The sequence below is a fragment of the Anabrus simplex genome, chromosome 11 (assembly GCF_040414725.1).
Source record: "Anabrus simplex isolate iqAnaSimp1 chromosome 11, ASM4041472v1, whole genome shotgun sequence".
Classification (NCBI taxonomy): domain Eukaryota; kingdom Metazoa; phylum Arthropoda; class Insecta; order Orthoptera; family Tettigoniidae; genus Anabrus; species Anabrus simplex.
In genome coordinates, this window is record NC_090275.1 from 109,754,536 (window position 1) to 109,768,325 (window position 13,790).

The 13,790-nt window shown below is 40.4% G+C and overlaps 1 protein-coding gene across 1 annotated transcript in view; it reads left to right on the forward strand.

Annotated features, from left to right (window-relative positions):
- LOC137502692 (uncharacterized) overlaps nucleotides 1-10,880 on the forward strand; it is a 32,299-nt gene extending 21,419 nt beyond the window's left edge. Inside the window, exons 5-7 of the mRNA XM_068229654.1 lie at nucleotides 2,391-2,505; nucleotides 4,077-4,154; nucleotides 10,771-10,880. Of these exons, the coding sequence (XP_068085755.1) occupies nucleotides 2,391-2,505; nucleotides 4,077-4,154; nucleotides 10,771-10,790 (213 nt within the window). The 3' untranslated portion in view covers nucleotides 10,791-10,880. The remainder of the gene's footprint in view (nucleotides 1-2,390; nucleotides 2,506-4,076; nucleotides 4,155-10,770) is intronic.
- The last annotated feature ends 2,910 nt before the right edge of the window (nucleotides 10,881-13,790 follow it).

Below are 13,790 nucleotides of genomic sequence, written 5' to 3' on the forward strand. Positions count from 1 at the left end.
ACTTCACTAATAGGTGGAGACGTGATGGCTGAAATGATGTAATTTTCCATTTCTTTGAGTCGCCACCCTCGTGTGCATGGCTGGCCATTGCGTTCTTCCTTTCTTGAATTGAACGTTGGATGCACATTTGGTCGACTAGTGGGCGGTGTTGAGTAACAACTGTTTCAGAATGAACGTCTATCGATTCCAAGGTGAGTATTACGTCTCGTCGCCGTACAGAATTGAACTCGATCTGGCTCATTGCCTTACCAATGTAATACGCCCGAAGGTGAGAACTCCACTTCTGGACGAGGGTATTCATGATAACTAGATGGTGTGTCTCAGCAAAGTTCAAGATCCCCACTCTCTATATTCACTTCTGTGCCCAGGACCTTGGTTTCCGTGGCATCAATATCCACCTGGTTTAGAACCAACATGACCGCTGAGATCACCAGATATGATAAGGGTATCTTCAGATTGCACTTCCAAATGCTTTGCATCAAAGATCATCCTGAAGTCACCTTTTGTACAGCCAATTGGTGGAGCGTAACATGAGAATATGTGAATTATCCACGGATCTGTAGCCAGAACCACCTTCGTTAAAGGATCATCAAATCTCTCTATTGTGGTTATAATGTAACAGCTATTCATGACCATTGATTGTCCCGTGGTTTCTTATCTCTCAACCTGGCCTCCTGCACCGTGCAATTTCAATTTATTGCCTTTTTTCAGTTATTCCAGTTAATTTTATATTGAAAGGTGGATAATTCCTCTCCTATTCTCTTGAATATTTTGTCAGTACTGATTAAATATCAAGTTTCTTACCTACGATAAATGAGGTGTTGATATGGAAAAGCTACTAAATAAAAAAAGGTGGATATAATTTTTTTGAGAACGTAGTAAACGCTCATGCCAATAACTTGGAAAGGGTACAGTACAACACTTTCTACGATTGGTGCAAGACGGAACCTGTGTTAAGTCCACGAGGTTTGGCATGGAGAAGGTATAATACCAATGTAAATGGTCCGTTATTGGACATTATAAATTTTCTAGCTAGCTCATTCTTGGGAATCAACATCTATATCATCTGATGGCCAAGCAGGCATCAATTTTTAGTGATGAGACAAAGTCTCTTAGTGCATTGGCACTGCCGGTGGCTCCAGTTAGCCTACGCAGTGGCCTCCACGGTTATGCACTAGCCAGCGTATTGGTAGGTGTGCTAGGTACCAACTGATGAGCCCACCCTAGCACACGAGGGCAAAACGCTGGCAACCAAGAATGAGCTAGCTGTAAAATTTATAAGGTCCAATAACGGACCATTTATATTGGTATTATAAATTTGCTCATTCAGGACAAATATTTCAGATTCCCTATGGGAATCAACATCTATATCATGGAGAAGGTAGGAAGACAGCCCGTGCCTCTGGTGGAATTACTGCAGCTATAACCTTTGCCATTTTATGTAAGTCAACCGAGTTTAAACTTTATTTATATCTATTATAGCTCGTCATAGTGATACTTGAGTTGACAGAATGCCTCCGAAACGTATTCCATTCAAAACGGTGAGTCTTTATTGCCAGCATCTTGACATGACGTTCATAATAGTTCTTTGTTTTTATAAATATATAATACGTGTGGCAAACAATGGTTCCAGAAAATGTGGAAATAATGACAGAGGATACACATTTTCGACCATTTCATGCAATCATCATGACGCGTGGGGATTTTCGAGACTTCGCCATGGAAAGCAAGATATATTTAAATACTCAACGCCTTCATACCAACACTGTGAGCTGGATAAGGAATTCAAGAGCCGAACTTCCCTCAGTCAAGACAATGCAATCATTCAGCGAGTTGAACCGGGGAAGGAGCACAGCATCCACAAATGAGGACGGTCTTATCATACGATCAACAGCATGCAAACCTTACAAAAACTATTCAGGAGACTAACCACCAGCGAACCGAAAAGAGGGACTTATTGGTATTGCTGGATTTTTGTATGAAAAATATAATTCGTTTTATCGTGAAATTTTCTCTTGAAACATACACATGGGCTGACAAACTGATTACACAGTGATTTTTCACGACGTATTTTATCGCACAATTCGTGGCTGAATCAAAATTAGCATAAATTTGTGTGTTAAACTGATAAATGGATTGATTTTATATGATTTAGTTTCAGTGATACCTGATTCAGAATGTTGGAAAAACTATTTTTTTTCCTCTGCTGTAAAATTCACATTTTATAGCTTTCTACCTTTCCCATGTCAGTGCGTCACATGTTCCCCTCTACTGAAAAATCAGATTTTTGGCAAATGTGTAGTTTGACTGCAAGCAGTTCACAGAGAACTTTCAACATGAGCATTTCACAGCATTCCCAATGAGTTGTGTAATTCTCTGTTTTGTTGCAGATGGATGACCAAGGCCAGATCACGGTTGAGAGGATCGAAGAGTCTGCTAAGATGGTTACAGATGAGGCTCAGCGTAAAGAGCTTATCGACAAGACGATGAAGTGTAAGGAAACAGGTGAGTGAGATTGTACAGAGGTGGAGACAGTTGGTAATCGTCTCAGGAATTAAAGTGATCGTGTGAGGAAGTAAGGTTAGCTACTGGAATCAAGAGAAGATCGTCAAGCGGCGACGAGGAACAAGAGGAGATAGTCATGTGATGGTCATCGTCATAGGAAGATGCAACTTCATTCCAAATACGAAGGAACTGTGTGAGATCACTTACCATGACATAAGGTGTTTGATATCACCTCCATCTTCTTGTAGACACAATTGTACACGTCGCTTCATGCTTCTGGTAGTTTGTTGCAACATTTCCTCGTCCATTTCATTGATTTCACCCATGATGTTGGTCTTCAATTCTCCAATATGTTCTGTTGTTGGAAAATGTGTTCTCGACGGAATAAATAAAGTATGAGCCGTTAATTTGCTCCAGCTTCTTGCTCTATTTAGGGGAGTAATGGCTGAAATGTTAAACTTCAACAATTTACCACAAGCGCAATAAGATATAGCACTACACAAAATGTGGAACACATCAGTTTATTCCTTGCAACTTGTATTTTTATATGTTACATGGAACATGCTCCTTGCGGCAAAGTTTTCATTTCTTGGGCTGTAATTTGCCAGAGTTGTCAAAAATACTCACATATACTTAATAATAACTCTTGGGTTTTTCAGTCAGGTATAAACTATTGGGTATATATTTTTTTCAAATTTTCGTTATTCATTAAATAGGCATAAATCTAGTTTCGTGCTATTTCAGGAGTAAAACTATGAATGTAATATTGAACTGGTAAGAAAATACAGAATTACTTTTAATTTCTGTACATATTGAAGTTTTATCAGGAAATGTCAGGTGAATCCGGTAAAGAGACTTCGTCGCAAGGACCATGTTATGCATGACAAAGAGCTGGAAAAGTTTTAAGGTAGATAGAAGCAATTGCCCTGGACTCCCTCAGATGGCTTTCTCCTCTTACGCACAGTGTAGGCCAACTGCGATATTGCAGCGGATTATTGAGCCGGCCTGGCGATGTAGTGGTAGCGTGCCTGATACTACTCGGAGGACCCGGGTTCAATTCCCCGCCAGAACAGGGATTTTTACCTGTATCTGGGGGCTGGTTCGTGGTCCACTCAGTCTATGTGATTACGTTTGAGGAGCTACCTGACGGTGAGATAGCGACCCCGGTCTAGAGAGCCAAGAATAATGGCCGAGATGATTCGTCGTGCTCACCACACGACACCTCATAATGTGCAGGCCTTCGGACTGAGCAGCGATCCCTTGGTAGGCCAAGGCCCTTCGGGGCCTGTCGCACCATGGGGTTTGGTTTTGGTTTTTGGTGTTATTGACATAAGTGGGAAAGAATTCTGAAGTTAATTTTGTCTGACAGAGTGAGAGAAAGGGCAAGGGACTGCTCTATATTCGCCGAACCCCTGGCGTTTAGAGTTTTAAATATGGCGTTAGGAAATAACTGATAATGGGATCTGGGAGATTTTTAAAGTTAAAATTGTAATTCGATTTGTTTGGTCAAAGGTAGTAACATTTCAATCACTTCGCTTAACTAATAGACCTGTCTGCTTGTGTGTTCACAGTGGAGGCTAGTGACACCACAGACGTGTGTGAAATAGGAGCCGCCTTCTTCGCCTGTTCGACGAAGGCCTTCGAGTCACGTAAGTTTATGCTATAACACTCTCTGAGGCTATAGAAAACATTCCTTCACAAGAGACATACAGTAGAATGTTGAGAGTTTAGTCTGCACAATCCTCCAGCTATAATCTAATTATTCAAACCCCAGTTCTCCATTCTTCTCCATTTCTCTCACATGGCTCCACACACACACACACACACACACACACACACACACACATCAACTTCGCTCATTCCAAGTAGAATAGAATTCTGCCTCCTCACCTCAATCTGGGGTGGAAGTAATTATGTCTTGTAATACAAAATGTGTTCTGATACAAGCATTCTTCTCCCCATTACAACATTAAGCTTCAAAATTAAACTTATAAACTATTTCAGCCCAATTTCTAAAATGTCGTTTTTTCTTTAAAGTGTATTTATTTATTTTGTCGTAGACGTTAACAGAGTCTAGGACACAAATGTATCTTACCATCCCTGAGTTGTATTAGTGCTCAATTGTCTCATCAGTCATTATAGTGTTATCCTACAGCTACAAAATACATTTTGAATGACCGAATGACTATAAATTGGTGAGTAAATGATTTCATGATTGAATTTTTCTCGTGCTTCAATGAATGAATAAACAGTCTTCTCACCGAGTCACGGATAGCCACCAACTAAGAGAGAGTAACATGAATGAATGGATGAATTGAACTTAATGTAGGAGTGAATGAGTGTATTGGATAGATGAATTATTCTATGACTGAATTAATGAATGGATGAATTGAATTTGCTGTATGAGTGGATGAATGAATTGGATAGATGAATGATTCCATGATTGAATGAATTAAGGCATGAGTTGAATTGAATGTATGAGTGAAAGAGTGAATTGGATAGATGAATTATTCTGTGTTTGAATGAATGAATGAATGGATGAGTTGAATTTAATGTACGAGTGAATGGATGAATTGGATAGATGAATGATTCCGCGATTGAATGAATTAATGGATGGGTTGAATTTAACTTATGAATGAATTGTGTAGACGAATTATTCCATGATTGAATGAATTAATGGATGTGTTGAATTTAATGAATGAGTGAATGAATAAAACGGATCGAATGAATGATTCCTTGATTGAAGGATCCCTTGATTGAATTTAATGTACGAGTGAATGAATGAATGAATTGGATAGATGAATGAATGAATGAATGAATGAATGAATGAATGAATAAATAAATTAATAGAATAGATGAATAATTCCAAAACTGAATGAATGAATTGAATGTAGTGAATGAATATACCCTCTTCTCCCCCAGTCACGGATAGCCACCAACTGGAGAGAGAGCATTCCTCATTTCGAGTACTCTCCCGCCATTCTTCTCACCTTTTCGTACCTGCTTTATCGCTATTTTCTTGTCTGTTCCTTCCAACTTATAAATAATATATCCTAAGTTCACCCACCCTACACTCCCGTACATTAAAGTCTTTGTGAAAACAGAGCGAAGTACGGATATTTTCGTCCGACAGTTGAATTCCTTCTCACAGAATGTCGTTGACCACTTCGTTAGCTTTGCTAGATCTCAGGTGGCAGATACCCTTCCAGTTGTATACTTAGTCTTCTCTTAAATAATTTCAAAGTTGGAAATTTATGGATCATTTCTTTTGGTAAATTATTCCAATCTCTAATTTCTCTTCCTACAGATGAAAATTTTCCCCAACCTGTCTTCTTGAATTCAAGATTTTTCTCCATACGTGACCCGTAGCTTGGCAAGTAACACGAAGTCGGCACAGCTGAACAACAGTGTCTGTGGTGTAAAAATTGCATTTATATGTTTTGACTTCTTACGCTACCTGTGGGTCTTGTTAACAAACTAAAATACGCAGCAATTCGAGTCTTCACCACTCAATTTTGTGAACATTTTGCACAAGTGATAAAAGAAAGTTAGTGAAATCTGTAATTGAGTTTTTCTCAAAATACAGTTTTCAATAGCAACAGTCAATAATTAATATCTTGTGAATTATTACACCGACCAATGCTCGGTATCTTATGGCAATGTTAGAACCGCAAAAATCTCAAAAATGAGAACTCTGAAGGTCAATATTCTAATCTTTTCTACTTAAAAAATGTCACTACTGCAACGATCGCAATGTTTCGAGGGTTTGATAGACTTATTAAAAATTAAAGACAAATATATTATGTGGGTAATAAATTTTATTCAATTTAACATGGTACACTTGAAATGTGGGCACTAATTCGGTGTCTCTCATGTGAGAAATGAAAGACATGATTTAAGAGTCCGAATAAAACTAAGACTGACCACGATGCATTCACAGCGACAGCTAACGCCATCTTATAACAGAGTACGCCTGTGACGTCACATATTTAGCACAAATTTTGCCTTATTCTGATACGCTATTTCATGAGGACTACGTTTCAGACATTCATTGTTTTTTTTTTTTTGCAGCAGGCGGCCTCCTCTTTTATCTGCCAGTTAAACATAACCGTCAGTTAAGTACTCCCGGCGATAGAAACGTTCTGCCCAAACACTAAAAGCGTCTTAATATTAGTCTTTCCATGCACTCGTTGAGGAACGTAAATCTACGTTACCGGGCGAGTTGGCCGTGCGCGTAGAGGCGCGCGGCTGTGAGCTTTCATCCGGGAGATAGTAGGTTCGAATCCCACTATCGGCAGCCCTGAAGATGGTTTTCCGTGGTTTCCCATTTTCACACCAGGCAAATGCTGGGGCTGTACCTTAATTAAGGCCACGGCCGCTTCCTTCCAACTCCTAGGCCTTTCCCATCCCATCGTCGCCATAAGACCTATCTGTGTCGGTGCGACGTAAAGCCCCTAGCAAAAAAGAAAAAAAGTCCACGTTAAAACAGCACTCACGCGTCTTCGTCTACGCCATCTCTCCACTGACAGTTCGGAACGTACCGCTTAGTCGAGCAGCTCGTCTCGTTTCTCGCAAGTCTTCCCAATCCAGAGCTTACACCATTTTCGTAGCGCGGCACTTGATTCGAAAATTTAAAAAAAATAAAGAACAAAAATGGCAAAATCGCGCCTGGCGCACAAACTTTGCAGAATACTTTATATGTACGGAATCTTTGTTTTAAACCGAGCGAGTTGGCGGTATGGCTAGGGTCGCGTAGCCGTGAGCTTGCATTCGAGAGATAGCAGGTTCGAATCTCATCGTCGGAACCCCTGAAGGAGGTTTTCAGTGTATTCCCAATTTCACACCAGGCGAAAGCTGCGACTGAATCTTATTAATGCCATGGACGCTTCCTTCCCAATCCTAGCCCTTTCCTATCAAATTACCAAAAACCTTTGATGTGTTAGTGCGACCACTAGCAAAATGAATGAATAATTCTAAAATCGTGCAACGAAGGCGTGATGCTAGTCGTACGGAGTTCTTTCCACGTGCAGTCTCCGGCCGGCAGCCGAGCGGGGTGATTTTTATTTATTTATTTATTTATTTATTTATTTATTTATTTATTTATTTATTTATTTATTTATTTATTTATTTATTTATTTATATTCTCTGAACATGTATATAGCTGGTGAGTTAATTTCCATTTACTTTCCATAGACGTAATCATGCCGCTTCTTTAGGACGGTTACGTCCGCTCACCATTGCGGGCACTGCGCTCGCTCACCGCCTCTCTGCCGTCTGAAGTCTTCAATTACACTGGCGGGAAAAAATACATATTTGTCGAGGTAACATATTTAATTGATTAAAGGTACAAGACTACAGGTTAATATCCACACGAGAAAAGGCATTGCAATTGTGCTATGCTGGTCCATTAGTAACCGGTGTAATCACCTGACTTTTGAATGCATTGAGTGGTACAGGTGCTGGATGTCACCTTGTGGGATGGAGTTTCATGCCTCTTGCACTTGGTGGTCAATACAGGGACGGAGTTGTCGTCCAATGATGTCCCGTACGTGCTCGATTGGGGACGATCGGCGGATCGAGCAGGCCAAGGCATTCTATAGAGCACGTTGAGTTACAACAGCGGCATGAGGCCGTGCATTATCCTGTTGGAAAACACCCCTGAGAATGGCAGCACAACAGGTCGAATCACCAGACGGACGTACACATCTGTAGTCAGGGTGCGTGCTCCTGCTGTCATAGGAAATTGCTGCCCAGACCTGAACTCCCGGTGTAGGTCCAGTGTGTATACACCGCAGACAGGTGGCCTCGTTCTAACCAGGGGGGTGCACTCAACCGTGCGCAGAAAGTGTTGCATTAACCTCGTTTAGCGGATGACGCCACAGTGGAACAGCTAGCCACGCGGGACAAGGGCAAATCGCGGCAAATCCTTCAGTTGTCACATGAATCGGATGTATTTGTTTACGTTTACAGTGCGTGGGTGTTTAAAAGAGTGTCAGAGGACCTAGTTTATTTTTGCGTTTGTGCTGTTCGACTGTAACTTACGCGGTACAAGGTATGAGATAATTGTGAAATGGGAAGCCGTAAAGTGTAATCACAAAGACATCGCTTAACAGGCGGTCGTGATACGGTGACGGCGGTTCTATTTTTCACAGTGCTCTAGAATTGTGACAAACAATGCCGCGCTGCGCTGTAGTAAACTGTAAATCCCACAACCGAAACACCAAAGAAAGTGAAATAGTTTCGCATGCTTTCCCGCGTGATATTAAACTACAAAAGTTTGGGTATCGAAGTGCTGCAGAAAAGACTCGGTAAATATTAAAAATGCTCGAATATGCTCTCTTCATTTTCAGCACTCAGACTACATAAGAGACTTGAGGTCTGAATTGTTAAATTTGCCTCGGAAGTGGGTGCTCAAACCTGGGGCTGTTCCTCACTTAGGTTTCCATGCGTTAACACGAATGTTGTTTTAGTGAATAGGAATGATAACATGCCTGTAGTTAGTGCCTGCATGATCTCGCCTACTCCAGAAGAGAGGAAAGAGCGGCACGACAAAAGACTAGTGCAGAAACGAACGAGTTCTTGAGACTTTAAAACAACTGTCACCCATTAAGAGAACAGCTGACAAATGCACTGACACACAAGATATTCCTACTGCTACTTCAGAAAAGGGCAATCGCAATGTATCCTGTAAGTTTTCACCGTGACGTATTGAACAAATTAACAGTGTTTGTGACATAAAACAAACCCCATCTGCCAGTCACAGTGACGAACAGATTCCATGCATTTCTTCAACATCATCTTCAATAAGGTAAAAGTGAATATCAGTTAATATAAATAGTCTTATTTGTCCCGAATCTGTTGATTTAAACCTAACATATCGCGCACTTCTAAGTACCTGTTATTTTGTAGCGCTACGATGTTACACATACTTTATCTTGTACAGAGTATGTGTTTCTATAGAATGCATTGGATGACGTTCAAAAATTCTAAAGTATCACTTCGGTATATTATTAAAATGTGAAACCTTTCCCCGCGCGCTAATACAATCTGCCGTCAGCGGCTACCAGCGATGTTCCATGGTGACGTCACAGCGACAGCGAATGGCAGCCCCTAACGCGGAATGACTACCTTACTGTTCTCTATTAACCTTGGTTCTAACAGGACATGATACCATGGCAGAACCGTCTTACATCGGAAAACACTACGGTCCTCCATCCCATCCTCCAATGAGCTCTCGCTTGACACCAGTGAAGTCCGCAGACGGCGGTGGTTTGGGGTAAGTGGACTGCGCGCCACAGGGCGTCTGTTGCGTCACTGTGGTGCCAACGTCGCTCGAATTGCTGCTGCAGACGCAGACCGCTGCGCGAAAGCCACCCGCCGCATACGGCGGTCCTCCCTCTTGGTGGTGCCACGAGGACTTCCGGAGCCCAGTCTTCTTGCGAGCGTACCTTCTCGTGACCACTGCTGCACAGTGGAGACATTCCTGCCAAGTCGTTCTGCAATACCGTGGAAGGAAAATCCACCTCCACGTAGTCCTATTATATGGTCCCGTTCAACCTCAGTGAGCTGTTGATACTGGCCTCTTCGTCGTCATAAAGGCATTCTTGACACACTCACATTCACTCTGTCCAATCTCCCAGGTAACTAACGTTCTCGCTCAGTATAGCCCGTATTCAAAGCAAACCTGACGTGCCACGCTAATGCGATTTGCGGTAAATTTGAATCAACATCATCATTCATATGTATATACAAACCTACCAATCTTCGTTAACATAGCACAATCCCTTCTTGGTGTTTGGATATTTTTTCCGCAAGTGTATACTCTCTGTACATTGTTATCAGAACGAAAGCTCAGTTCTTCACGAAAAGGAATTAATTGAATCTCTAAACTCCCGTAATCCAGTACAGATACCTGCTCTTCATGGAAAAGCAAATAATAGTCGATATGAACTCCCTCTATCACCTTCTAAGCAGAAAAATCAAAGATCCATTCACTTCATCATTTCCGTGTAGTCGAGAAAAGTATTGCCTTCTAAATGGAGGTGTGTAAGTTTCAGGACTTCCATATTTTTATTTTTAAATTTTATTCTCTGTTCTTGCCACTACCATAATCTATCCATACCTTAGATCCCAAATTCTGATTTTCCTCGTTCCACAAAAAACTTGCACATGAACTTCTTCCTTGCCAGCCCATAGAGCGATGTCCCCTGCAAATCATTGGTTGGAATAACGCACACTAATCTCAATATCCTCTTCTGATTTCAGTCATCGGGGCAAAGTCGTGAAGAACAAAATCAAGAAATGACAATAACAGGAGCGGTGAAACAACGTTTACAAGATATTTGTAAACTTATTACAGAGAAAATAAAATGAAATGTATTTAAATATTGTTTTCCCATTCCCAAAACAAATTACCCCTTCATTTAAATACTAATACCTAAACTAGAATCAGTGACAAATGGGAAGCTGTCTGTGTTGTAGTCGATTTCACGACGTAAAAATAATTTGTCTTGGCACAAGTGATATTTAACGGAGTGAAAATTTTCTCGGAGTCCTCTCCATTGATTGTGTGGGATAAGGCGACAACACAGCAGTGGCTCTGTTAGGCCAAAACGGTTCCCATTCGACACAGACTACAGTATTTAAATAAAGTTTTATTGCAGCCAATGGCCATATGTAAATTTTCTACTCTTTACTATATTCATGTAAGGACTTTTCTCTTTTGCTACACTTATTGAAGTGGTATCGTTCACATATTTTCTCACACAGTTTGCACACGCATTCGTCGCTTGGATCGTGATATATCTCTTTTACGCATAGCTTATGATGGAAACCATGTAAAGCCAGCCTGTTGATAGCACTGCGCATGTTCTTATTTGGGCCCATCCAGTCTCTGTTTGTCATAGCACCCGTCACGTAGAACTCCGGCCAGATTTCTTCTCTTTTGCTTAACCTCAGATTTAGGTGAGCAGTGGCTTGGGGTTACGATGGCACAGAAAGATATCTAAGGTCCTCGATAAGGAAAGACTCCTGAGCTAGTTCATAAGCTAGTCTAGATGGAGATGTCTTAGAAATACCTAATATTCTTTTCAGAAAGGTAGCTTTCACTTTTTCAAGAATAGTTATGTCAGATGTTGATAATTTGTCCCAGATTAAATCTAAGCCATATGTCAGAATGGGTAGTATCTTTGCATGAAAAAGTTTCATTGCTGAGCCTATTGATATTTTGGTTGGGTCTTGTATATCGTAAATTCCTCTTATTGCTGCTGCTGCTCTTTCCCTCACATGTATTTTGAATGACGATCCTGACTTTTGTAGAGTGATGCCAAGGTAGCGAAAATTATTTACGGTAGTTAGATCTACCCCTGCATATGAAATTCTATCTGTCGCTGCTATTCTTCCTCCTTTTCTGAAGACCATACAGACTGTCTTGTTCTTGTTAACCTGCAAGTCGTTTGTTTCGGCCCATTCCTGTAGTCTATCTACTGCGATCTGAAGGTCTTCGCTGTTTCTCGAACCTATTATCATGTCATCTGCGTAGGCATACAGCACTGTTGGCAAATTATCTGTTATTCTTGTGATGTCTGTTGTAGCTACGTTAAAAAGCGTAGGACTAATGGGGTCTCCTTGTAACACACCGTTTGTTTGAGTGATGGGGGAAGAAAGTGATACCCCATCATCTATTCTCACGCTATTATAGGCTAGAAGGTTATTTATTACAATCTTAACTTCGTTGTCTGCTCCCCAGTTGGCGGCATTCGGCATTCTATGTCGTATGAAATCGGCATGTAAATGATCTCTGGTGATATATTTGGGATGTTTACCCTCAAAAATAATTTAATAACTCAGCCATAGTGACTCGGTTCAACCTGCCATCTAGTTTGTCTATAGTAAAACGGAACGTCGAAATTGACCAGCAAGCAGCCATATGGCGTTAAATTGAAATGCTTCCATAAGTTAATTCAGGCCATTATGAGGAACTGTGAGCAGACTGTGTTTCTGGTGTGGCTTTGTAGCTAACGGTATTCTAGGCTGGAGGACTGAGACCCCTCTACACATTAACACATAATAAACCACACACTCAGCAGACTCTGCCCCACACAAGGCCTGCAACTGACTGGTAACACCCACAGCAGTGCGTGCTGACGGTGATTTCTGTTTCTTCTTGTTTTTGTTAATGTTGAAATCATTTATTAGCAAAGTGTAGGGGTTCAAATTCCGTTACAAATATTCCTCTGTATTATTATTATTATTATTATTATTATTATTATTATTATTATTATTATTATTATTATTATTATTATTATTATTATTCCTTCGTTATGCCCATTCATAGAGCGCGTTTGAACTTGATAGTTGGTTTGATGGTTTGTGCCTTCTTATCCTCCCAAAATCTCTTCATGAATGCACTGTGTTGCATCTTGCGTTCTGTCGACCACTTCCTACCAGTTGTCTTTTTTGGTTTCTCCCTAAATTTATGATTAGCTACTTTGGTTCTAAAAGCTCCACGATTTTCCATGATGTCGTCTGTAATATTTATTTCTTGGAGGTCTGCCTTAGTTTCTTCTAGCCATTTTATTTTGACCTTATTATTATTATTATTATTATTATTATAACTATTATTGATGCTTGATTCAATTCTGTAATCTGATTTCGCTATGTATTAATTAATCATCGTTTGCTTCATTGTAATTTATTTATTACGTACATATATGTGTGTGTAGGTATGTTAGCATTAAAATTATGTAGAGTGAGACTTGCCACCTAATATCATGTATGGATATATTATTTGTGATGCTACTCAAATGTTAAGACATTACAACAAATTTTGTAATACCGTTACAGTAACTGTGGAGTCATCGATCTGTCATTGTATGCATTTAGAGGATGAGATAGTTTCGGGAGTTCCTACTTTGCCCCAGGCTATTTCAACACTATATATAACACTTAATAGCTATGTTGTAGTGATATCATGGCTGTTTTTAAAGATGACGTGGGTGTTATACCATGTGACAACTAGTGTCTATAGTTGTACCCTATAGTGGGGAGTCAGTTGGTTGGAGAGACTTGCCATGGAGTGTTGTAGTTAGATAGAAGTGGACTCTAAGTGAGTCGATCAGTGAGACGGATGATGAAAAGTAAATTGAATGGAACCTTTGCCTATGGATAGTCATCTGGAGAGTGAGCCCAAAGTTGGTCAGTCAGTCAGTCAGTTGAAGATAAAGCAGTGACATGAATACTTAATTATCAGTGACCAAATGGATTAAATGTTCGGAGTGTGTTTC